Consider the following 19,466-nt stretch of genomic DNA (forward strand, 5'->3'; position numbering starts at 1 on the left):
AGTTCAATTTATATTAAAAAAAACACATTTAAAATTGCATAGCAGCAGCAGCTGTACCTCTATATATTTTCCGCATGCTTCCAAATCAAAAAAACGTGAACTGTTGATCCTGCAACGAAATACAATACACTGACTCATGCCAGATCTTAGCTAATACCAGTTGCTACGCCGAGCTTTGTTTCCACCTCCTTGTCCTCTTCCTTCCCCTGAAATGTTAACTACCACAAGTTCGTCAGAGAATCTCTCTTTATTTAATGGCTCTAATAAGGTTCCCATCCAAAGATATCATAATGCAAAAAACATAGTTCTCATTAATGGATTAGCACCAATTATCTGATAATACAGACATATTACAGGACCGGATGATGACAACCTTCAACTATGGGATAATTCAGAAAGTAATTCTTCGACCAACTCCTCCAACACCTTCCCACCAATCTCCTTGCTGAATTCACACACCTCCAGCCACCTTGCTGCATCTCCTTGACTCCCTGCGACCTCTTCCTTCACCAATCTATCTATCATATTGCTATTATAACAGTAGTCGCCTTTTGTCAACATATTGCTATTATAACAGGGCTCCTTTGATATCCACTTGTCGCCATTCGACCCTTTTCTAACGATCGCCCAGACTTGCTCTGCCATTGCGGCATCACCGTCATGGTGTTCTTCTCTGGGTTTGTGAACTGGCCTTTGGGTCCATGGATATGCGGCGAGCAATGCAGACTGGCAGATGTCTAACAATGCTGTGTTTATGGAGTCGAACAACAGCCTCCGGCTCGAGAGTATCATCTGGGATTTCTCTTTCCTGTCTTCCATGTGAAGGGACTCGTGCAGTAGAGATGGATTCAAAGGGCTGTCGAGTGAATACCACCCGCGGTACAGCATTTGGTTAATGCTGTTCATTCCGGAAGAAGATAGCAGTTTCTGGAGGAATGCAAACTGCTCATACTCTTCATCTGCCTTGGTGAAAACCATAAAAGGATTGGAAGGTTTTGTTGATGCCAAGTCCAAGTAGGAGGAGCGAACGGATTTGATTAGTGGAGACCTACACACTGCTGATGAATTAGATTGGCAGGTTATCGATAGAGTATGTGCGTGACTAGAATTAGAACTAGGCACTATACGCCACTAGAATCATAACTAGTTATGCAATTCTTACGTGGACGTGCAGCAATGGTCCCTCCAAAAGACTCTGACAAACTATTCTCTGCATCGAGTAGCATGTCTTCTGAAGCTGAATTATGGCCAGATTTATCCTGGAAGTCAGTTAACTTTCTGGATTTTTCTTTGGGAACACCCTGCAGATCATGCACACCAGATTTCAGGAGTAAAATAAAAAGATTTTGGTAAATCTTTAATAAATTACAGATAAGAAAGAATATTGGAGCCAGAATGTAATCAAGGTGTATCAAGGATAAGGAATATGACAAAGTGGCAGCTTAATATATTTCAGCTAAGAACAAAGAAGTGAAAGGCTTTCCAAATGAAATACATTTGTATAAAACATGGAGGAGAAATGTCTTACCTCAGAAAGCATCAACATTTCAGTTGATCTACCATGTGGTGATACAAAAGTATCACTGAAGGATGATATCACGTCAGGGACTGAGGCAGCTCTAGAAAGCTCGTCTCTGCTAGGATTTTTGCTTCCGGAGAAGAAAAAACTTGAGATCTTGTCCTTGAATGATAACTTCCTGTTATTTGACTTGGGAACCACTGTTCGAACAGTGGGTTCGACCATTAAAGACCCAGAGAGCCCAACATTAAAATCGTCAATTCCATGAGCCAAAGAAGATCTCAACGAATTCTGCTGGGAAGTTTCTTCAAATGTAGGGAATGATGCTGAGGGTGCATTCAGGATATCTTCTGCATCAAATGGTTTATTAGAATGAGTAAGGTCCTCCTCAATTCTTCCTTGCTTCGTTGACTCGGGAATGGAAAGCATCTCTCGTAAGGTGCTTGTGGTTCTTAAATGTCTAAGTTCTCGAAGATGAACATTGGATGCGACAGAAGCTGATAGCCTTTCTGAAAGCCTTTTCTTGGCTTCTACAATAACTGATGATTCAGGAGAAGGTGATGTTTGATTAAAGGATGATGTCGAGAGTGGACTACTAATTTTATTGATGTAATCCCATGAATACTCTGTAGCTGAAGATGCAGCATCATATTCATTTGTACTGCCAACCTCATCTTCCAAATACACACAATCTGACCTATTGAATGAGCTCTCATCACCAATGTATCCAGTTGATAATACTGACATAGACAAAGCTTCATCTTTTCTGATGCTAAATACGCTTTCTTCCTCCTCCTCACTTACCTCCTCGAGTTCTTTTCTTGAACTTACCAATTCATCAGCAGCGATCAGATCTCGACTAGAGTTATGTGTGCCTTGCAATGTATGTAAATTGCTGGGCTTTAGGATGACTATTCTTGTTCGTTGAGATAAGGCATCATGCTTTGGCTCACAGAAACCAGTGCCCCAATAACGCTTACTTACCTTTCCTATATTTGCATCAGAATCAGATAAAAGCTGTTTTCCCATGGACTGGTTTCCTTTACTGTCCATGGTATTGGAAGGTTTCAGCACAGTTATAGGAGTTGTCTGAGAAGGCAGAGAGAGGCTCTGTGGCTTCAAGGGTTGTTTTGTGAACACTGAGTTGGATTCTTCCAGGAATTTAATAAACAAATCTCTGTTTGAGTTTAGAACTTTAACTGCATCTTGGAACTCCTGAGAATCAAGAAACTTGCCATCAGTAGCCAAGCGTTTAGCTTCAAGAAACTTCTCCCGAACAAGGACTGTTCTTATCTTATGTGAATTCTCAACTAATCTTGCCTTCCGCACAGATTGCTCATCGATCCAAATATCCTTCGTCGGTTGTTCTACTTCATATACATCAAAATACTCCTTGTGGTTGTGTTTGCATTGATGTAGCTCATCGGCCAAACCATTGCTAAGATAGCTATTGTTTCTTACTTTCTCCTTGCTTGTCTCCCATTTCTGCGCTGGTATAGAATCAAGACCCATTAATCTCGCAATAACACTTGGTGGCTTCTTTGTAGACTCTGTGCCACCACACATTTCCTGTGATATTAGCATCTTCATCGGAGTTCTGCCAGATATTTCATCGGGACAACTACTCCTTTGTTCATTTGTTATCTGTGTTTAGATGCAAATTAGACCGGAAAAAAAAAGAGTAACTATCTTCACATAAATGTAAGTGCTTACTTGTTTCCCCATATCCTCCACAACAGGATGTATCGACCTCTTTATGGTATTGGAATAGCCTCTAGCAGCTGCAAGAAATGAATGTCCGACATTAATGGCAAAAGCTTGTGTCCAGATCCCAGTTAACCGGAATTATCATCCCTAAGAAGGATGAGACAATATGAAAGAAAAAGGATGAGGAAGAAAGAAATCACATGCAAAGAGAAGAAACAAAAAGAAATAATACTTTAAAGCTATCTGAAACAATACAAAGCTACTGGAATTTCTCAGTGAAAAAGCTGCGATCAAAGGCGGAGAACCGCCAATAGACTCCAGGAGAATCAAGAACACTTCCAGTGGAGTCACCGAGCTCAACGATCATCAACATGTTAAATCGGAAACACAAAAACCGAAAGCCGAAATCACCCACCACGGAACGCTGCATTCCCCTGCGGACTGCGATCTCCGGTGCTCCAACCATCGGCATCCGCGTCCGAAAATCTAAAAAGCACGCACCGAGCGCCGCACAAAAGAATCCAGATCCAAGAACAAACGGCCGCCGCCGACCATATCCCCCCCTTCTTCTCGCTTTCGCCGCACGCTAAAAAGTAAAACCTCCGGCGGAAGCGCCTTCTACTCGCACTCAACCGCCGCACGTGAAGTGGGCGAGAGAGACAGCGAGGGTGGGGGAGAAGGACGGCGAAAGGAAGGGAAATGATCTGGCTTTATTATCCGCTGGGCGCGGATTGAGACGGGTGAGGGTAGCTACGTATCGCCATCCTCTGGCAATAAGATAAGAAATCAGGAATCATTCGTTAATTTTTGGAGTCATCGAGCTTGCCATTCACAGCACCGAAAAGATAACAAGGAAAGAAAAAAATAGTTCCTCTCTCTGTCAAATGGAGATATCCCAGCAGAAAATAGTTGAATATAGTCATTGAAGTTGATCAAGTTGTGGTTGATCACCGACTCTTTGTTTTGTCTTGGACCGCTTAGAAAAAAAAGGTGAAGCCAAGTTTTTATTACCTTTATGATGGTCCAACTTCTGGTGTCTAATATCACGGGAGGCGAGCAGAGAGTGGTGTGTGACCTGCAGCCCGTGGTTTTATCCGATGGCTACTGCACCTGCAACTGCACCTTGCCCGCGGCAAAGAATCTCAATCTCACATCTTAAATGGCACCCATCAATTATCGACGCCGAGTTCTGACATGATTGGCAAACTATAGCAATATATCTATGAGCGTGTTTAATGCACTGGGGATGATGATTCACCGATACGGATGAATCTTGGAATGGTAATGGTTCAGTTTCTAGCTTGCCAAGCGGGACACACATTTCTTCCTGCGTGTATTCTCTCACCTTCTTGGCTAAAAACGCCCAAAACTGAAACGAGTGATTTTGCACGTTTTTTATTCCAAATGTACAGGATAACGGAACTACAATCAACCGCCTATCATGTGAATTATACGAGCAATGCCTATGGACAACCAACGGAATAAATTGAGAAATGCTGGTAGCAGAACAGCCAGATGCAGTGTAGAGAACACCTGGTAAACCTTTCCATGGGTTTTAATCTTCCCCTACAGCCTCCCTTTGCTTCTTTATCTCACCAAGGTACAGCATAATGAAATCAGCATCAAAGTTTTCCTTTATCACGGAAAAAATATTTGCATCATATTGTTGGATCAATCGCACCACCAGTCCTTTTGATGTCTTCAAGATAGAATTTACTCTCTTTTTTTTTTTCAAAATCAGAGAGGTTCACAATTCCTTTACATAGGCTTCCATGATCAAATGTTTCAGCTAAGCAACAAGATGGTGCGAGTATTAGTTTGCGACAGCATATCCCCACTGAAGAAACATTTGTTATTTCTAATCAACTCGTAACTAATTTGCATAAAAAAGTAACCTTCGTCCGTTGAAAGCAAGTTTTCAAAGCACAGCTCATACTCTGCATACTGCTCTGAAAGTATGTCCAAGAGTTCCTCGCAATTGATCGTGATCTTCGCCAAAGAATCAGAGTGTCAATCTGAACAACTTTGGATGCAGTTAGGATTTCATGTCACAGGAATCAAGCCCAGTGCATGTCAAGTCAAAATCAGAAAATATAACCAGTTGAGTTTCCTTATCAAGCATTTTGGTGAACAGAACTACCACCAGTTGGGCAATAATAGACTGGGAATTACATAACTCAACTTCAATTGTAGCAAAAGCTTGGATGTAAAGCTTTTCTATTATTTATAGCTCTCCACCAGTCAATGAAACACTCAGGGGCGTTTGATTCTTTCCTAGGAATAGGAATCAGAATGGGAATCATTGTATTGTGAAATGGAAATGGGTATGAGCATTGATATCACTCTTAAAAGTAATATTTGGTTAGTTGCATATTTTCTATCGGAATAAATCAAAATTTCCTTTTTTACCCTTAAAAAAATAAGAGAAAAAATTAGATGTGAGAGAAAGATGAATGAAAGAGAATGATGAGAGAGAAAGTGTGATGAGAAAGAATGAAGAGAGAGAAAGTGTGATAAGAGAAAATGACAAAAAGAGAGTGTGATAGGAGAGAGCATGATGAGAGAAGATGAGAGAGAAAATATGATATGAGAGAAAGTACGATGAGAGAGGATGAAGAGAGAGAAAATGTAATGAGAAAAAATGAGGAAAGAGAATGTGATGAGAGAGAAAGTATGGTGAGAGATAAAATATGATGAGAGAGAAAGTGTAATGAAAAAAAGAGAATATTGAGTGTGATGGGAGAGATTGAGGAGAGAGAAAGTATGATGAGGGAGAAAGTATGATAAGAGAGAAAGTATGTTGAGGAAAAAACGAAGGAGTGTGACAAGAGAGATTGAAGAGAGAGAAAGTGTAATCAGAAAAAAGGGAATGTGATGAGAAAGATTGAGGAGAGAGAAAGTATGATGAGATAGAAAGTATGATGAGAAAAAAAGAAGGAAGAGAGTGCGATGGAAGAAATTGAGGAGAGAGAAAGTTTAATGAGAAAAAAGAGTGTGTGATAGGAGAGAGAAAATGTGTGATAAAATGATGAGAGAGAAAATATGATGAGAGAGAATAAGGAGAGAGAAGTGATATGAAAGAAAAAATAAATAAATAAATTTTGATATTTAATATTAAGGGAGAAAATTTTAGTTTTAGGTTAAGGGTACTTTTGGAATAAGGGAATATTTTGATTGATGAAAATAGGATAATGGCTCATTGAAGAGGAGGTACATGAGAATGAGTTATTACCCAATTTCAAAGATTCATTCCCTTATTTGCATTCCTATTCCTATAATCCAAACATTAACAATGACAATCAATGATTCTCATTCCTATTCTCCACTCCTATTCCCCTGAACCAAACGCTCCCTCATATTATCAAGCAAATCTTCTATTTGCGTGGCATATTCCTAGACAATAGAAAAGAGAAACGCAAAAGTAAGCATTACAAATAAGTTTATCTGGTACGGGTTTGGACCAACAATAATCTAGTGTTAAATTATGGACGAAATTAAAAAACAATTGATGATTGCCTGTAGGTATCCAAATACCTAAAAACTTGTGGAGGAACAAGTGTCATCCACTTCTTGTACGGATGACCATTCCTTCAGTTTTCAGATATGTTGGAGCTCTTTACCCAAGAATGCATAAAGCCCTCCCCCCTCCAATGGAATTATCTCTTTAGAGTTTGGAGGGATCAATTCCCTAATTCTGCATAACTGGTTCTCTCAGATGGCTTCATATACACAGATACCCAGATAATTATGTGGTGTACCATCAATAATGTAAATAAGTACTAAGATACATATTCAAAAGAGGAGCAAGTCTAAACCTAACCAATATATTATTCACAGTAACTATCCGACCATACAATAATTTATGATCTTTATATCGTCATTTCCCATATTTTGATGAACAATGGGAATTTTATTTTACTTCAAAAAAAAAAAAAAAAAACAAGTGTATCGACGGTAAGATCTAAACATTCAACTAATAAACAAACTCATAGCAAGTTCCAAAGGAAGAAAAGGGAATTTTGAACTGTCATCGCCTGTCCAGCTAATAAAACCTGGAAATTTAATTGCCAATGTGAACTGTATGATAGATAAAAATTGTTGCAATACCTCCAATGAAAATTTAAAATGAGCATAATTTAATCAATCTGCTAAAGATAGTTTAACAAACCATCACTAGTAATGCATGTTGCAGGGTTAGAGCCTGTGAAAAGCTAGCATGCACCAGAATTCATCATCTTTCTTCCAATATGATGTGCTCTACTAGTTTATCAATCTAATTTTGACTTATTTCATGGTGGCAACAGGCAATTTGCATACCCAGCACCTTCGCCATCCTGTCCCAAAAAGGAAGAGGTAAATCACGGATGACTACCAGCCTTAGGTAGTTGATAGCACATGGAGAAGGACAAGCACCCGGCTACTAGCTGGGATTTGACCCCCAAATCTTATGGTCGCAACACCATCATGTGCTAGCCAACGGCTGGTACAACCATAAGAGACTATTTTTTGCTCTCTACAACAAAGCACGGTGAATAAGCTGGAAAGACAATTCACAGATGTAAAAGTGTACCCATCAAAAAGTATGTGCGCTTGTCAAAGTGATAGGAATGAGTACAATAGTGATCACTTATCCAGTTTTAGATTTTAAATCAGTTGTTTTAATCCAACGGTCACATTTCTAAAAGTTATTGGATTTGGATGCCACCTAAACTTTATGGCATATTAAACATTTTTGTCTGTACTCTGATTCCAACATTATGAGGGTTAGGAACCTTAGTAAGAGTTTGTGGATAAGATCCACGCAGTAGAGCCCAAATAGTAGAAAGAAACATGGCTTGATGATAATAATAATGAGACTATATAGATTAGTTCCCCATGGAGTACTTAGTCATTGAGAAAGGCTCTCATAGTCATATAAATTTGGTGTAAATGTTCTCCTTACGGAAACATTACCATTTTCATACTTTTTCACTTGGAATCAAAGATGCATTTATCCTGAGGTTAGGATTTTCTTCTCAATTCTCCTAGGTAAAGCCCCCATATTTTCTCTTCGATCCTCCTAATAAAAATATGGTTTTATACAATAGAGGTATTTGTTGCCTTCATTTTCATATGTAAGCATTTCTACACTTAATGACACTTCTTAGCATCTACACAATTTTCAACACTAGGATAATGTAGAATCAGATTTTGCAAATAAGTCAAAATATAATCCTTGTATCATGTATACTAAAACAAACAAAATATAGAAACTTATAAAATATATTTTAGTATTAATGAGGAGGTATAAATATTGGTCAGACATGACCCCATGGCATTTTTAACACACAACAAAGGCATGGTTTGGTACCTAAGACCTGTGACTGTGCACCCTAAACCAACACTTAATTCATATCTCATTAATAATCATCATTCGACTATCTAATCAAGATTAACCTAATTTGGCATAGAACTATGTTTTATGCACAACATAGTTGAGGTACCAAAACAAAGAAAGTAAACCGGATAACCCAATTAGAGTAATTAGTGAATATTATGATCCAAATATTGTTTTAAGTACACGGTTAAAGTTTTAGGTAACCCACCATGTTATCGCCAAACATGATCAAGTAGTAAAATAATCCGTCTATTTTGAAGATCAAATCGTCTATTTTGAAAATCAGAATGAAACAATAAAAAATTCTTTTGAAATTGTTATCTACTTCACCCAAAGGATTTGCATCATCAAAATTTCAAAACCTTTGAGTTAGTATGTTTGTAGTAATCTAAGTTTATATGTAGGGTTATTTTGTTCTCCTTTAATGTAACAATACAATTTCATCTCTGTCAACTGACAGTGTATATCAGAATGGGGAAAAAGTAGATAACTCAATCTGATAGAAGGTAGGAAAAAAAAATGTTTTAGATAGTACCTGCATTACTGAGTCGTGCATTTTAAGCTCATCAAGAACATCTTTCCTCAACTCATTTTTGTGTGTCCTTGGCGTCGTCATCATCATCAGCACATTCTGCCGCAATCTCATAGCTAAAATTTACCAAATAGGAAACAAGAATTCTCAGGGAATACTAGGGAATTATAACAACAAATGATTTGAATATTTCGCTACACGATCCTCACAACTAGAACCAAATTCTAGTTACCCTTATCACAATTCGGGACGCAACATCAGGGAAAGATGGAGAGCAAATCGTAAACCCTACTGAATAAAACATCTAAGAAATTTCTGAAATCGAAGCTCAGGGATCGAGGATAAGCACTACTCACGCTTGCGCGAAGGCCCTCAAGAAATATGCGTTCCGTGCAACATAGCTGCCACGAGAAGCACCACAAAGGGAGTATACGAACCGAGCAGCGCCTTCTTGCTGGAGGAGAGCCAGAACCGCGAGGCCGCGGAGCCTTATCCGACGACCGACGCCAATCGGGCTCTAGCCGAGCGGTGAAAACAGATCCGATCTCGGAGGCATCGGTGGGCGCTTCAGATCTTCAGACCGCTTCGAGAAGCTGAGATCCGACCGATCTCGCTTCAGAGGAAGCAATTGAGGTGGTCGTATCGAGTGGGAAGAGGAGGAGGCGAATTTGGGGCTTCGGAGGCGAAGGTAGAGGAGGATCGCATCAAGTTAGGGTTTGGGGGGAGGAGGGTGGGTACAATATTTATAGAGGGAGGAGGTCAGAGGTTTGGCCGACCGCCTTCGCGAGTCCGTCGTGAGCCCTCCACGTCAGCCCTCGTCGTCGTCGTCCATTTCATTTTACGGATTTGGATTCGTGTTGATTTCTAGAACACAAATCTCAGCTACGATGGGAAGCTCTTACTACAACAATTTACACCTTAAAACATATTTCGATACCGATCACGATCAATAAAGGAAGCAAAGAGCTCGTCACTTCCATGCTGATACTGATGCAAGCTCCCCGCGCTTCCAGCAGAGGGAAAGGGAAGTTTGGCTCCGGTCGACGGAGAATCCCTGAACCAGCACCCTCTTCAGAAGGCATTCTGCTTGTGTCTCTGTGATGTTGCTGAACTGCACAGGCACGAATCCAGCAGAACTAAAGAGATGCCTCCATGAAACTGCCTCCTTGTTCGACAAATGAAGGGGTCGGAAAACAGCATTTTGAATCCTTGGCCGGACTAAGAAACGTTCGATCTTGTTGGCGGCGTCTGGATTGGTACCCGCTGCATCGATTGAATCGAGGAGAAGTATGCATGACCGAATTGAGCTGAGAATATTGTGCCCGTAAGGTAGGTCGATGCGATCGCATCCATAATCAACAGAGACCAAAATCTTTGGGGAAAGCTGCTTCACAAAGCGTAGGAGATCCAGAATAAGCAGGTCGATTGAAGAACCAACCGGGAGATTCACGGCGACTGCCTCATTGGGCGTGGGACGCATTCTTAAGAGCGCTGATGGATCAAACGGGTCAAGGTCGAGAATGTTGAATTCGAAAACGAGGCCAAGACTTCTAGCAAACTGGAGCAAATTCTGGTGAATGAGGTGCAGCTCTAGAGGGTGATGGGAGCAGGGAGATGTAAAAGCAGTGATCTTTAGGCATGGCGGAGCAGCCACTGCTGATGAACACCGGTGAACCAGCTCCTGCATAAGGGCTGACCACTGCACGCCGATGCCAATGTCGAAATCAATGATATGGATGCAGGTAGCACCGTCAAGTGCCTCCAAGACGGCCTGGACGCAGGTTAGGCTGGTGAATTGGGCAATGGGCGAGACGTCGGAGAAGGTTTTGTAGGTGGCGAACTTGAGCAGCGCATCCAATGGTGTCGACACCGGCGGCGGTGCTTGGGGGGAATTGCTGGCGAGGAGGTGGAGAGCCTCCTTGAAGTAGAAAGCAGACCGCAAGAGAGGTTTCCCCAATGGAGAAGGGAGCTGGTGATTGAGCCGCGCCAATATCCCACGGGCGCTGAAGGTGTTCCCGGCCACGATCAACTCTGCTACCTCGAAGAGCTGGTCGAACAATGCCCGTTGCTGCTGCTGAACTGGGGTCGCAGCTGCCACGGACGGCTCGTCTCCACTTGCTAATTTGGGCTTTACTGACGGCGGTTGAAGCTGGAATCCAGCGGCATCGAACTGTCGTCTGAATCCCATTTGATGGGGGACGTTTTGGCAGAGGAGCTCAGGAGCACGAGAGGTAGGGAAGGGATCGACGGCAGGGCGTTTGCGTGTAGGAGGGGCGAGGTGCTTCCACGGCTGACCCCGGTGGTAGGTAGTCGACTGCTGATGAAATGGGAGGAAGAAGGAAGGGAAGAGCTGTGGTGGTTGGGCCTGGTTCTCCTGATTGGGAAGGAGATGCTTTTCGTCTTGCAAATGAAGCTCCGCCGGCAACGGAGGCAACAGAACAGGGAGGATATCGGCTGAAGGAGCAAGGCAAAGATTAGGGTTCGGGATCCCGCAACCAAAACTGTCAGAACCTTCGAACACGCAGAGCGAATCGAAGTTACCGCCGCCGGAGGTGTCATCAGCCTCGCTGATGATCCACCCAAGAAAGTTATGGTCTTGTCCTATTGAGGCGGCCGGTTCGCAGAACATGCCTTCCAAATCACCGGCGAGGGAAGCTGGTACTGGCAGAAGCTCTGTCGTGCTCTCCGCCCTCCGGGCCCCTTCCGCCGCCGCCGAGGGAGTGGCGGTGATCGCGGATCCGTCAGAGGAGGCAGACCTTCCTCCACCAACGACGAGTGAGGACGACAGCGTCGAGGCGGAGGAGCTCGGCGGGCTAGGGCTCCGCCTACTTTCCAGCACCGAACGCGGCTCAAGCAGCAGCTTTTCCTTCTCCCTTCCTTTCTCCTTCCTCTTAGCAACCATAGCAGAAGTAGCGCACCAGAGGAGACCTTCTTCTCCCTCCAAGACCTGCAAAGAAGCCCCATTTTGTGGGACGGCAAGGGGCGTCCCTCCCCTCATCTGATGATCCTTAACAGCACTACAACCCGCCGATTCCGCACCTCCCAGCAAATAGCCCAGTGCAGTCTCCGCAGCTTCGCGCACCTACTGGATCTCTCTCTCTCTCAGCACGCTCCGCTGCCATGATTCCGCGAGCTGGCTGGAGCAGGAAAGAAAAGATTTCATCTTTCTAACTTTTGGCGAGATCATGGCGTCGCTTTTGAGTGCGCCGATGCAGACGCTTTGCTTTCTCCTCCGCTGAGATCAATCCAGCAATTTCCTAGCTCAAAAGGAACAGGAAAGTTCCCTGTTCTTCTCTGCCTCTGCATCTAACTCTGCGCCACGAATTCAATTGGCATGGGCATCGAATCAAGAACAGTGAGAAATAGATCGTAACGCTCTCTTGATATATCGGCTCTATCCGATATTTCAGCTACTGTATGGATCAAAACCGTCATTAATTGTCTGGTTATAATTTTTTAAAATAATATTATATAACTAACTATAATCATATTAATTTCAGCAATTTACGTACACCAAATTTTGAATTTATCAAATGGTGCACTATAGTTTTATTTTATCAAAGGACGTCCCTTACACTGACATCCTTATTTCCTATCTCATTTTTCAAAGTATCTAACCACATTGTTATTTGAAAATGATTTAAAAATAATATTGAAGTTTGGATACTAATGGCGGCAATTTAACAAAAGATTTATTTAAGTTTTTAAATTTACCAAAGAAGTATATTACTTTAGTATTTATTAAATGATGCACCTTTTTATCGTGGTCTTCCTATTCTATTCTCTTAACAAATTTAATTGATTTTCTTTTTCTTTTCTTTGTAATTTCTCTCTCTTATCTTTCCTACTATACATGCAATGTATCTACTCTTTTTTTTTTTTTTTTTTTTTTTATTTTCTCTTTGTTTTTTCCTTTTTATTTTATAATTTTTTTCTCAAACATGTTATAAGAGATCAAAACCACGTTGAGCCTAATATCTCTCCATATCAGGCCCAATGTGGGCCTGATATGGAAAGATATCAGACCTAACAACAGGAGAAAAAAAAAAGATTTAGTTTTTTCAACACCTCTGGTCCACTATTAGAAATGCCGAAAATAATAATGGAGAATATATTTAGACTCCTTGCAATTTTAGAAATCTATAGGATCTGAAATGATTGCAATCTGAGGTTTCTAAGTCGATCAATGAGTTTTGACCGAAACTCATTTATGGATCTAGAGAGCTTCAATTGCACCCATTTTAGTTCCTGTGGATTTCTAAAATTGCAAGGAGTCCAAATATGCTCTCCATTATTATTTTTGACATTCCTAGTGGTGGACCAAAGGTTTTGAAAAACCTAAATCTATCATTTTTTTTTTGTTATTAGGCCTGATATGAAGAGATATCAGGCCCACGTTGGGCCTGATATCTCTTCATATCAGGCCCAATGTGGGCATGATATCTCCCCATATTAGGCCCAACGTGAGCCTGATATCTCTTCATATCAGACCTAATAACAAAAAAAAATTAAAAAAAAATAAATAAAGAGAGATTTAGGGTTTTCAAAATCTCTGGTCTACCACTAGGAATGCCGAAAATAATAATGAAGAGCATATTTAGACTCCTTGTAATTTTAGAAATCCACAGGAATTGAAATGAGTGCAATCGGAGCTCTCTAGGTCCATTAGTGGGTTTCGGTCAAAATCCACTGATGAACCTAGAGAGCTCCGATTGCACCCATTTTAGTTTCTGTGGATTTCTAATATTGCAAGGAGTTAAAATATGCTATCTATTATTCATTTCAACTTCTAAAAGATGTTAAAATATAATAAGAAATAATCAGTAAAACAATCCCTATACATTTTAGGTTTTTCAAAATCTCTGGTCCACCACTAAGAATGCCAAAACTAACAATGGAGAGCATATTTGAACTCCTTGTAAAATTATAAATCTACAGGAACTGAAATCGGTGCAATCAGAGCTCTCTAGGTCTAAATCTCTCTTTTTTTCTTTTTTTTTTTTTTGTTATTAGGCTTGATATGAAGAGATATCAGGCCCACGTTGGGCCTGATACTATTCATATCAGGCCTAATAATTAAAAAAAGAAGAGATATTTAGGTTTTCAAAACCTCTGGTCCACCACTAGGAATGCCGAAAATAATAATGAATAGCATATTTAGACTCCTTGCAAATTTAGAAATCCACAAGAACTGAAATGAGTGCAATCGGAGCTTTCTAGGTCCATTAGTGGGTTTCGGTCAAAACCCACTATTGGACCTAGAGAGCTCCGATTGCACCCATTTCAGTTTCTGTGGAATTCTAATGTTGCAAGGAGTTAAAATATGCTATCTATTATTTATTTTAACATCTAAAAGATGTTAAAATATAATAAGAAATAATCAGCAAAATATTTCCCATACGTTTTAAGATTTTCAAACCTCTGGTCCACCACTAGGAATGTAGAAAATAATAATGAAGAGCTTATTTGGACTCCTTGTAATTTTAGAAATCCGCAGGAACTGAAATGGGTGCAATCGGAGCTCTCTAGGTCCATTAGTGGATTTCGGTCAAAACTCACTAATGGACCTAGAGAGCTCTGATTGCACCCATTTCAGTTCCTGTGGATTTCTAAAATTGCAAGGAGTCCAAATATGCTCTTCATTATTATTTTCGGCATTCCTAGTGGTGGGGCAGAGGTTTTGAAAAACCTAAAACGTTTGGGGAATGTGTTGCTGATTATTTCTTATTATATTTTAACATCTTTTAGAAGTTAAAATAAATAATAGATAGCATATTTTAACTCCTTGCAATATTAAAATTCCACAGAAATTGAAATGAGTGCAATCGAAGCTCTCTAGGTCCATCAGTGGGTTTTGACCGAAACCCACTGATGGAACTAGAGAGCTCCGATCGCACTCATTTTAGTTCCTGTGGATTTCTAAAATTGCAAAGAATCTAAAACGTATTGGGAATGTGTTGCTGATTATTTCTTATTATATTTTAACATCTTTTAGAAGTTAAAATAAATAATAGATAGCATATTTTAACTCTTTGCAATATTATAATTCCACAGAAACTGAAATGCGTGCAATCAGAGCTCTCTAGGTCCATCAGTGGATTTTGATCGAACCCCACTGATGGAACTACAGAGCTCCGATTACACCCATTTCAGTTCTTGTGGATTTCCAAAATTGCAAGGAGTCCAAATATGTTATTCATTATTATTTTCAGCATTCCTAGTGGTGGACCAGAGGTTTTGAAAAACCTAAATCTCTTTCTTTTTTTATTATTTTTTTTTCTTTTTTTTTGTTATTAGGCCTGGTATCTCCCATATCAGGTCCACATTGGGCCTGATATGGGGAGATATTAGACCCACATTAGGCCTGATATGAATAGATATCAGGCCCAACGTTGCCCTTGTTGGTTGATCCTAGGAAAATCATACTGATTCCACTGTACAAAAATTTTGTACAAGTGTCGAACCTTTCCTAAACAACCTATTGTGTTTTTAGAAATTAAATTAGGAATCACAAACGGAACTTAACATTTTTGATTCCAAATTTAACTTATCTATTCTTGATGGTTTAGATTTGGATCGCAAACGGAACTTAACACTATTGATCCAAATCCACCTATGTTATAAAGTTGATTAAATATTTATTTCTAAAATCGACTCCCAGGTCAAACATGGTGAGACACTAGGCCTTCTTGGGTATGAGATCATTCACCACTGCCTCGACAAAGCCTTTAATAGAAATTCAATATTTAATTTCCTAAAATAACATTAGGTTTAACCGAAAAGAACAATCGAATCACAAATTCGAAAAACAAAAAAAAAACACAACTTCGAAACAAATCCGAAATTCTAGAACCATATGTCTCTTGTGTTTGGAATTCTAACAAAGAAGAACTAGTATGATGCGGAAAATAATTACTAGTTATACCTCTTCTTTGTATGTTAATAACCTCGAGATCTGCCGTATTCCTCGCCTTCTCTTGGACGTCGTGTGGGCGACGATCCTCCAAGATGAACACCACCCAAAGCTCCTCCTCCTTCTCTAGTATTCGGCCACCACCACAACCAAGGAATAAAAGAGAGCAAGGGGAAAAGAAAGAAGAGAGGGGTTGGCCACAATGAAGAGCTCCAACAAGAGAATAAGAATTGATGTATCATGAGGCCTCCCCTCCCCTTCTTTTATATTACTTGCCCAAGGCAAATAAGGAAAAGATTTTTACAAAAATTAAAATCTTCCTCTTGTTTTTCCTTTTCCCCTTTTATTTTTTCTTTTCCTTCCTCTTGATTGGATCAATCATTGATTGGATCAATCATTGATTGGTCGGCCCCTTGCTTGGGCACCAAGCAAGGGTGGCCGACCCCTTAAAAGAGGGAAAAAAACTTTGTAAAAATTTTATAAGCAAAGAAGGAAAAACTCTTATAAAATTTTACAACCTCTCTTTTAATTCCCTAAAGTGGAGGTTAAAAAAGGAAAGTTTTAAAAATTAAAACCAAGTTTTAAAATTTAAAACTTCTCTTCTAAAATTTCCTTTTTTTAACATGGCTATAAAAATAGAAAGTTTCAAATTTAAAACTCTCTTCCTTTTTTCTAAAACCATAAGGATGGTTAAAAAAGAAAAGTTTTGATAAACCTAAAATGTATAGGGATTATTTTACTGATTCTTTCTTATTATATTTTAACATCTTTTAGAAGTTGAAATAAATAATAGATAGTATATTTTAACTCCATGCAATATTAGAAATCTACAGAAACTGAAATGGGTGCAATCAGAGCTCTCTAGGTCCATTAGTGAGTTTTGACCGAAACCCACTGATGGACCTAGAGAGCTCCGATTGCACTCATTTAGTTCCTGTGGATTTCTAAAATTGAAAGGAGTCCAAATATGCTCTTCATTATTATTTTTGACATTCCTAGTGGTGGACCAGATGTTTTAAAAAACCTAAATCTCTCTTTCTTTCTTTATTTATTTATTTATTTTTTTTGTTATTAGGCTTGATATCTCCCATATCAGACCCACGTTGGGCCTGATATGGGGAGATATTAGGCCCTCATTGGGCCTGATATGGGGAGATATTAGGCTTGCATTGGACCTGATATAAAGAGATATCAGGCCCAACGTAGGCCTGATATCTCTTCATATCAGGCCTAATAACAAAAAGAAAAAAAGTAAAAAAAAAAGAACGGTAGATTTAGGTTTTTCAAAACCTATGGTCCACCACTAGAAATGCCAAAAATAATAATAGAGAGTATATTTGAACTCCTTGCAATTTTAGAAATACACAGGAACTGAAATGGGTGCAATCGGAGCTCTCTAGGTCCAAAAGTGAGTTTCGGTCAAAATCCACTGATCGACTTAGAGACCTCAGATTGTAATCATTTAAGATCCTGTATATTTCTAAAATTGTAAGGAGTCTAAATATGCTCTCCATTGTTATTTTCGACATTTCTAGTAGTGGACCAGAGGTGTTGAAAAATCTAAATCTCTCTTTTTTTCCCTTTTTTTGTTTATTTCCTTGTTGTTAGGCCTAATATCTCTCCATATCAGGCCCAATGTGGGCCTGATATGGAGAGATATCAGACTCAATGTGGGTTTGATCTCTTATAACATGTTTGAGAAAAAAATAAAAAAAGAAACAAAGAGAAGATAAAAAAGAAGAAGGAAAGAGAATATACGTTGCATGCATAGTAGGAAAGAGAAGAGAGAGAAATGACAAAGAAAATAAAAAGGAAATCAATTAAATTTGTCAGGAGGGTAGAATAGGAAGACCACTGTAAAAAGGTGCGTCATTTGGTAAATGCTAAAGTAGTATGCTTCTTTTGGTAAATTCAAAAACCTAAGTACACATTTTAGTAAATTGTTGTACTAATGGCGTAAACATTTTTCTCCCTCTCTCTCTCATCAAGTGCAGGTCTAATATCTTTTCTTAATTCTCTAATTTCAAAAATCTAGTGCTCTGTTTTAGTGGCAAGATCGTTTCCCACTGAAAGTCTACGCAACTGTCTTCGTGTGTTCCTTAGGTGGTGTCAAGAGTTTCCAACGAAATCTACAATGATCGTCTCTCTGCAATGAAGGGTTTAAGGTTTTCATCAAAACTTTCCTTTTAGAATGACGGTAGGAAGTTCGGCGAGTGTTTCAGGCTCTACTGTTCAATTATTCGTAAAGGTATTTATCTTGGATATGTTCACCTTATAAACTCATAGAACTGACTAGGTTAAAACAACATTGTTGGATATATTCAGAAATAATGTGTATCTTGATTTGGAAAAGCTCAACCAATTAGGGTTTGGTTGTTAATAAATTTAATTTTTAAAACTTGCAAGCTTCAGCTGATGTTGGGTAAAAATTACATTAGAACAATGTGTTAGGTCATTTTAACAATTTTTTAAGCATCAACAATGAAAGGAAGAATCATGGATATATTATTTTACATGATCGACACATAGCGATGATCAAACAGTTTCCCTTTAGTATTTTTTTGGACATAAAGATATGTAGTATATCCATAGTATATTGGTTAATATATTTCAAAATTGAGATTCTACTGCTCAAATCTTTAGATTCTCAGGTACAACTTATAATTATGAATTTTAAGCATGAATTAGTAAGTAGTATAGTAAAATAAAGTACCTTAAAAAACTTAATCTTTTTTTTTCATTTTGGTTAGCAGATGGCCCTGATATTGGGATCATCTCCAACGTGGGTCTAATATGATCTCATATCAGGCCCAATGTGGGCATGATATTATCTTATATTAGGCTCATCATGTCATAGAAGATAACTAATCATTTAAGTTTTATAGGTGTACTGGTTAAACTTTCTTTGTTGCTTGGTATTGCAAACCAAGGTGCTTTGGTTTCTATCAATTCAGCTAAAGTATCAGGTGACCTCTTTTTTGTTTACTTCTCAAATAAAAAAGAAGCTACCAGATAGAATTGAGGAGTTATTTAAATTTTATACTAATAGAGTTGAAGTAGATGATATTTTATTATTTTACAAATTCTACATTTTATATATATTTATTTGTGTCTTCTTTCTTCTAGTATATATAAGATCCCTTTAAATCTTATAGATATAATAGATGATTTTGACAATCTTATTAAATTCAACTGGGTTGAAGTAATCCATAAATTTATGGCTCCATAATTACTTAAGATTCGAGACATATTTTCATCAACTCAAATATATTACTCCAACACCAACCTCCCTTATCTAAAGGGATTTGTTAGTCTTTTGGCTGTGAGTTTATTTTTGATGTTAAATTTGATAATATTTTAGAGGCATTTATGAATATGTAACACTTGTTATGATGAATCAAGCATGGTTTTTTGAGCA

At 39.1% G+C, this 19,466-nt stretch overlaps 2 protein-coding genes across 5 annotated transcripts; both read right to left on the reverse strand.

The window, feature by feature from the left end:
- Positions 1-288: 288 nt before the first annotated feature.
- LOC121996011 lies at positions 289-4,304 on the reverse strand. Its single transcript, XM_042549815.1, has 5 exons — positions 4,238-4,304; positions 3,233-3,300; positions 1,529-3,163; positions 1,163-1,301; positions 289-1,055 (listed from the first exon to the last, which is right to left on the reverse strand). Exons 2-5 carry the CDS (start codon positions 3,242-3,244, stop codon positions 376-378), a joined length of 2,466 nt encoding a protein of 821 aa, XP_042405749.1. The 5' UTR covers positions 3,245-3,300; positions 4,238-4,304; the 3' UTR covers positions 289-375.
- A 2,606-nt stretch (positions 4,305-6,910) lies between these two features.
- On the reverse strand, positions 6,911-12,501 carry LOC121996010 (scarecrow-like protein 6). Of its 4 annotated transcripts, none has more exons than XM_042549814.1 (4): positions 11,677-12,501; positions 9,492-11,589; positions 9,139-9,251; positions 6,911-7,278 (listed from the first exon to the last, which is right to left on the reverse strand). In XM_042549814.1, exons 1-2 carry the CDS (start codon positions 12,131-12,133, stop codon positions 10,106-10,108), a joined length of 1,941 nt encoding a protein of 646 aa, XP_042405748.1. In that variant the 5' UTR covers positions 12,134-12,501; the 3' UTR covers positions 6,911-7,278; positions 9,139-9,251; positions 9,492-10,105. The 4 variants fall into 4 exon arrangements, with proteins under 4 accessions (XP_042405748.1, XP_042405746.1, XP_042405747.1 ...); XM_042549812.1 differs by adding an exon at positions 7,395-7,560 and having other exon boundaries at positions 9,492-12,501; XM_042549813.1 differs by having other exon boundaries at positions 6,911-6,945; positions 9,492-12,501.
- Between the last annotated feature and the right edge of the window lie 6,965 nt (positions 12,502-19,466).

The sequence above is a fragment of the Zingiber officinale genome, chromosome 6A (genome assembly GCF_018446385.1).
Source record: "Zingiber officinale cultivar Zhangliang chromosome 6A, Zo_v1.1, whole genome shotgun sequence".
Classification (NCBI taxonomy): Eukaryota; Viridiplantae; Streptophyta; class Magnoliopsida; order Zingiberales; family Zingiberaceae; genus Zingiber; species Zingiber officinale.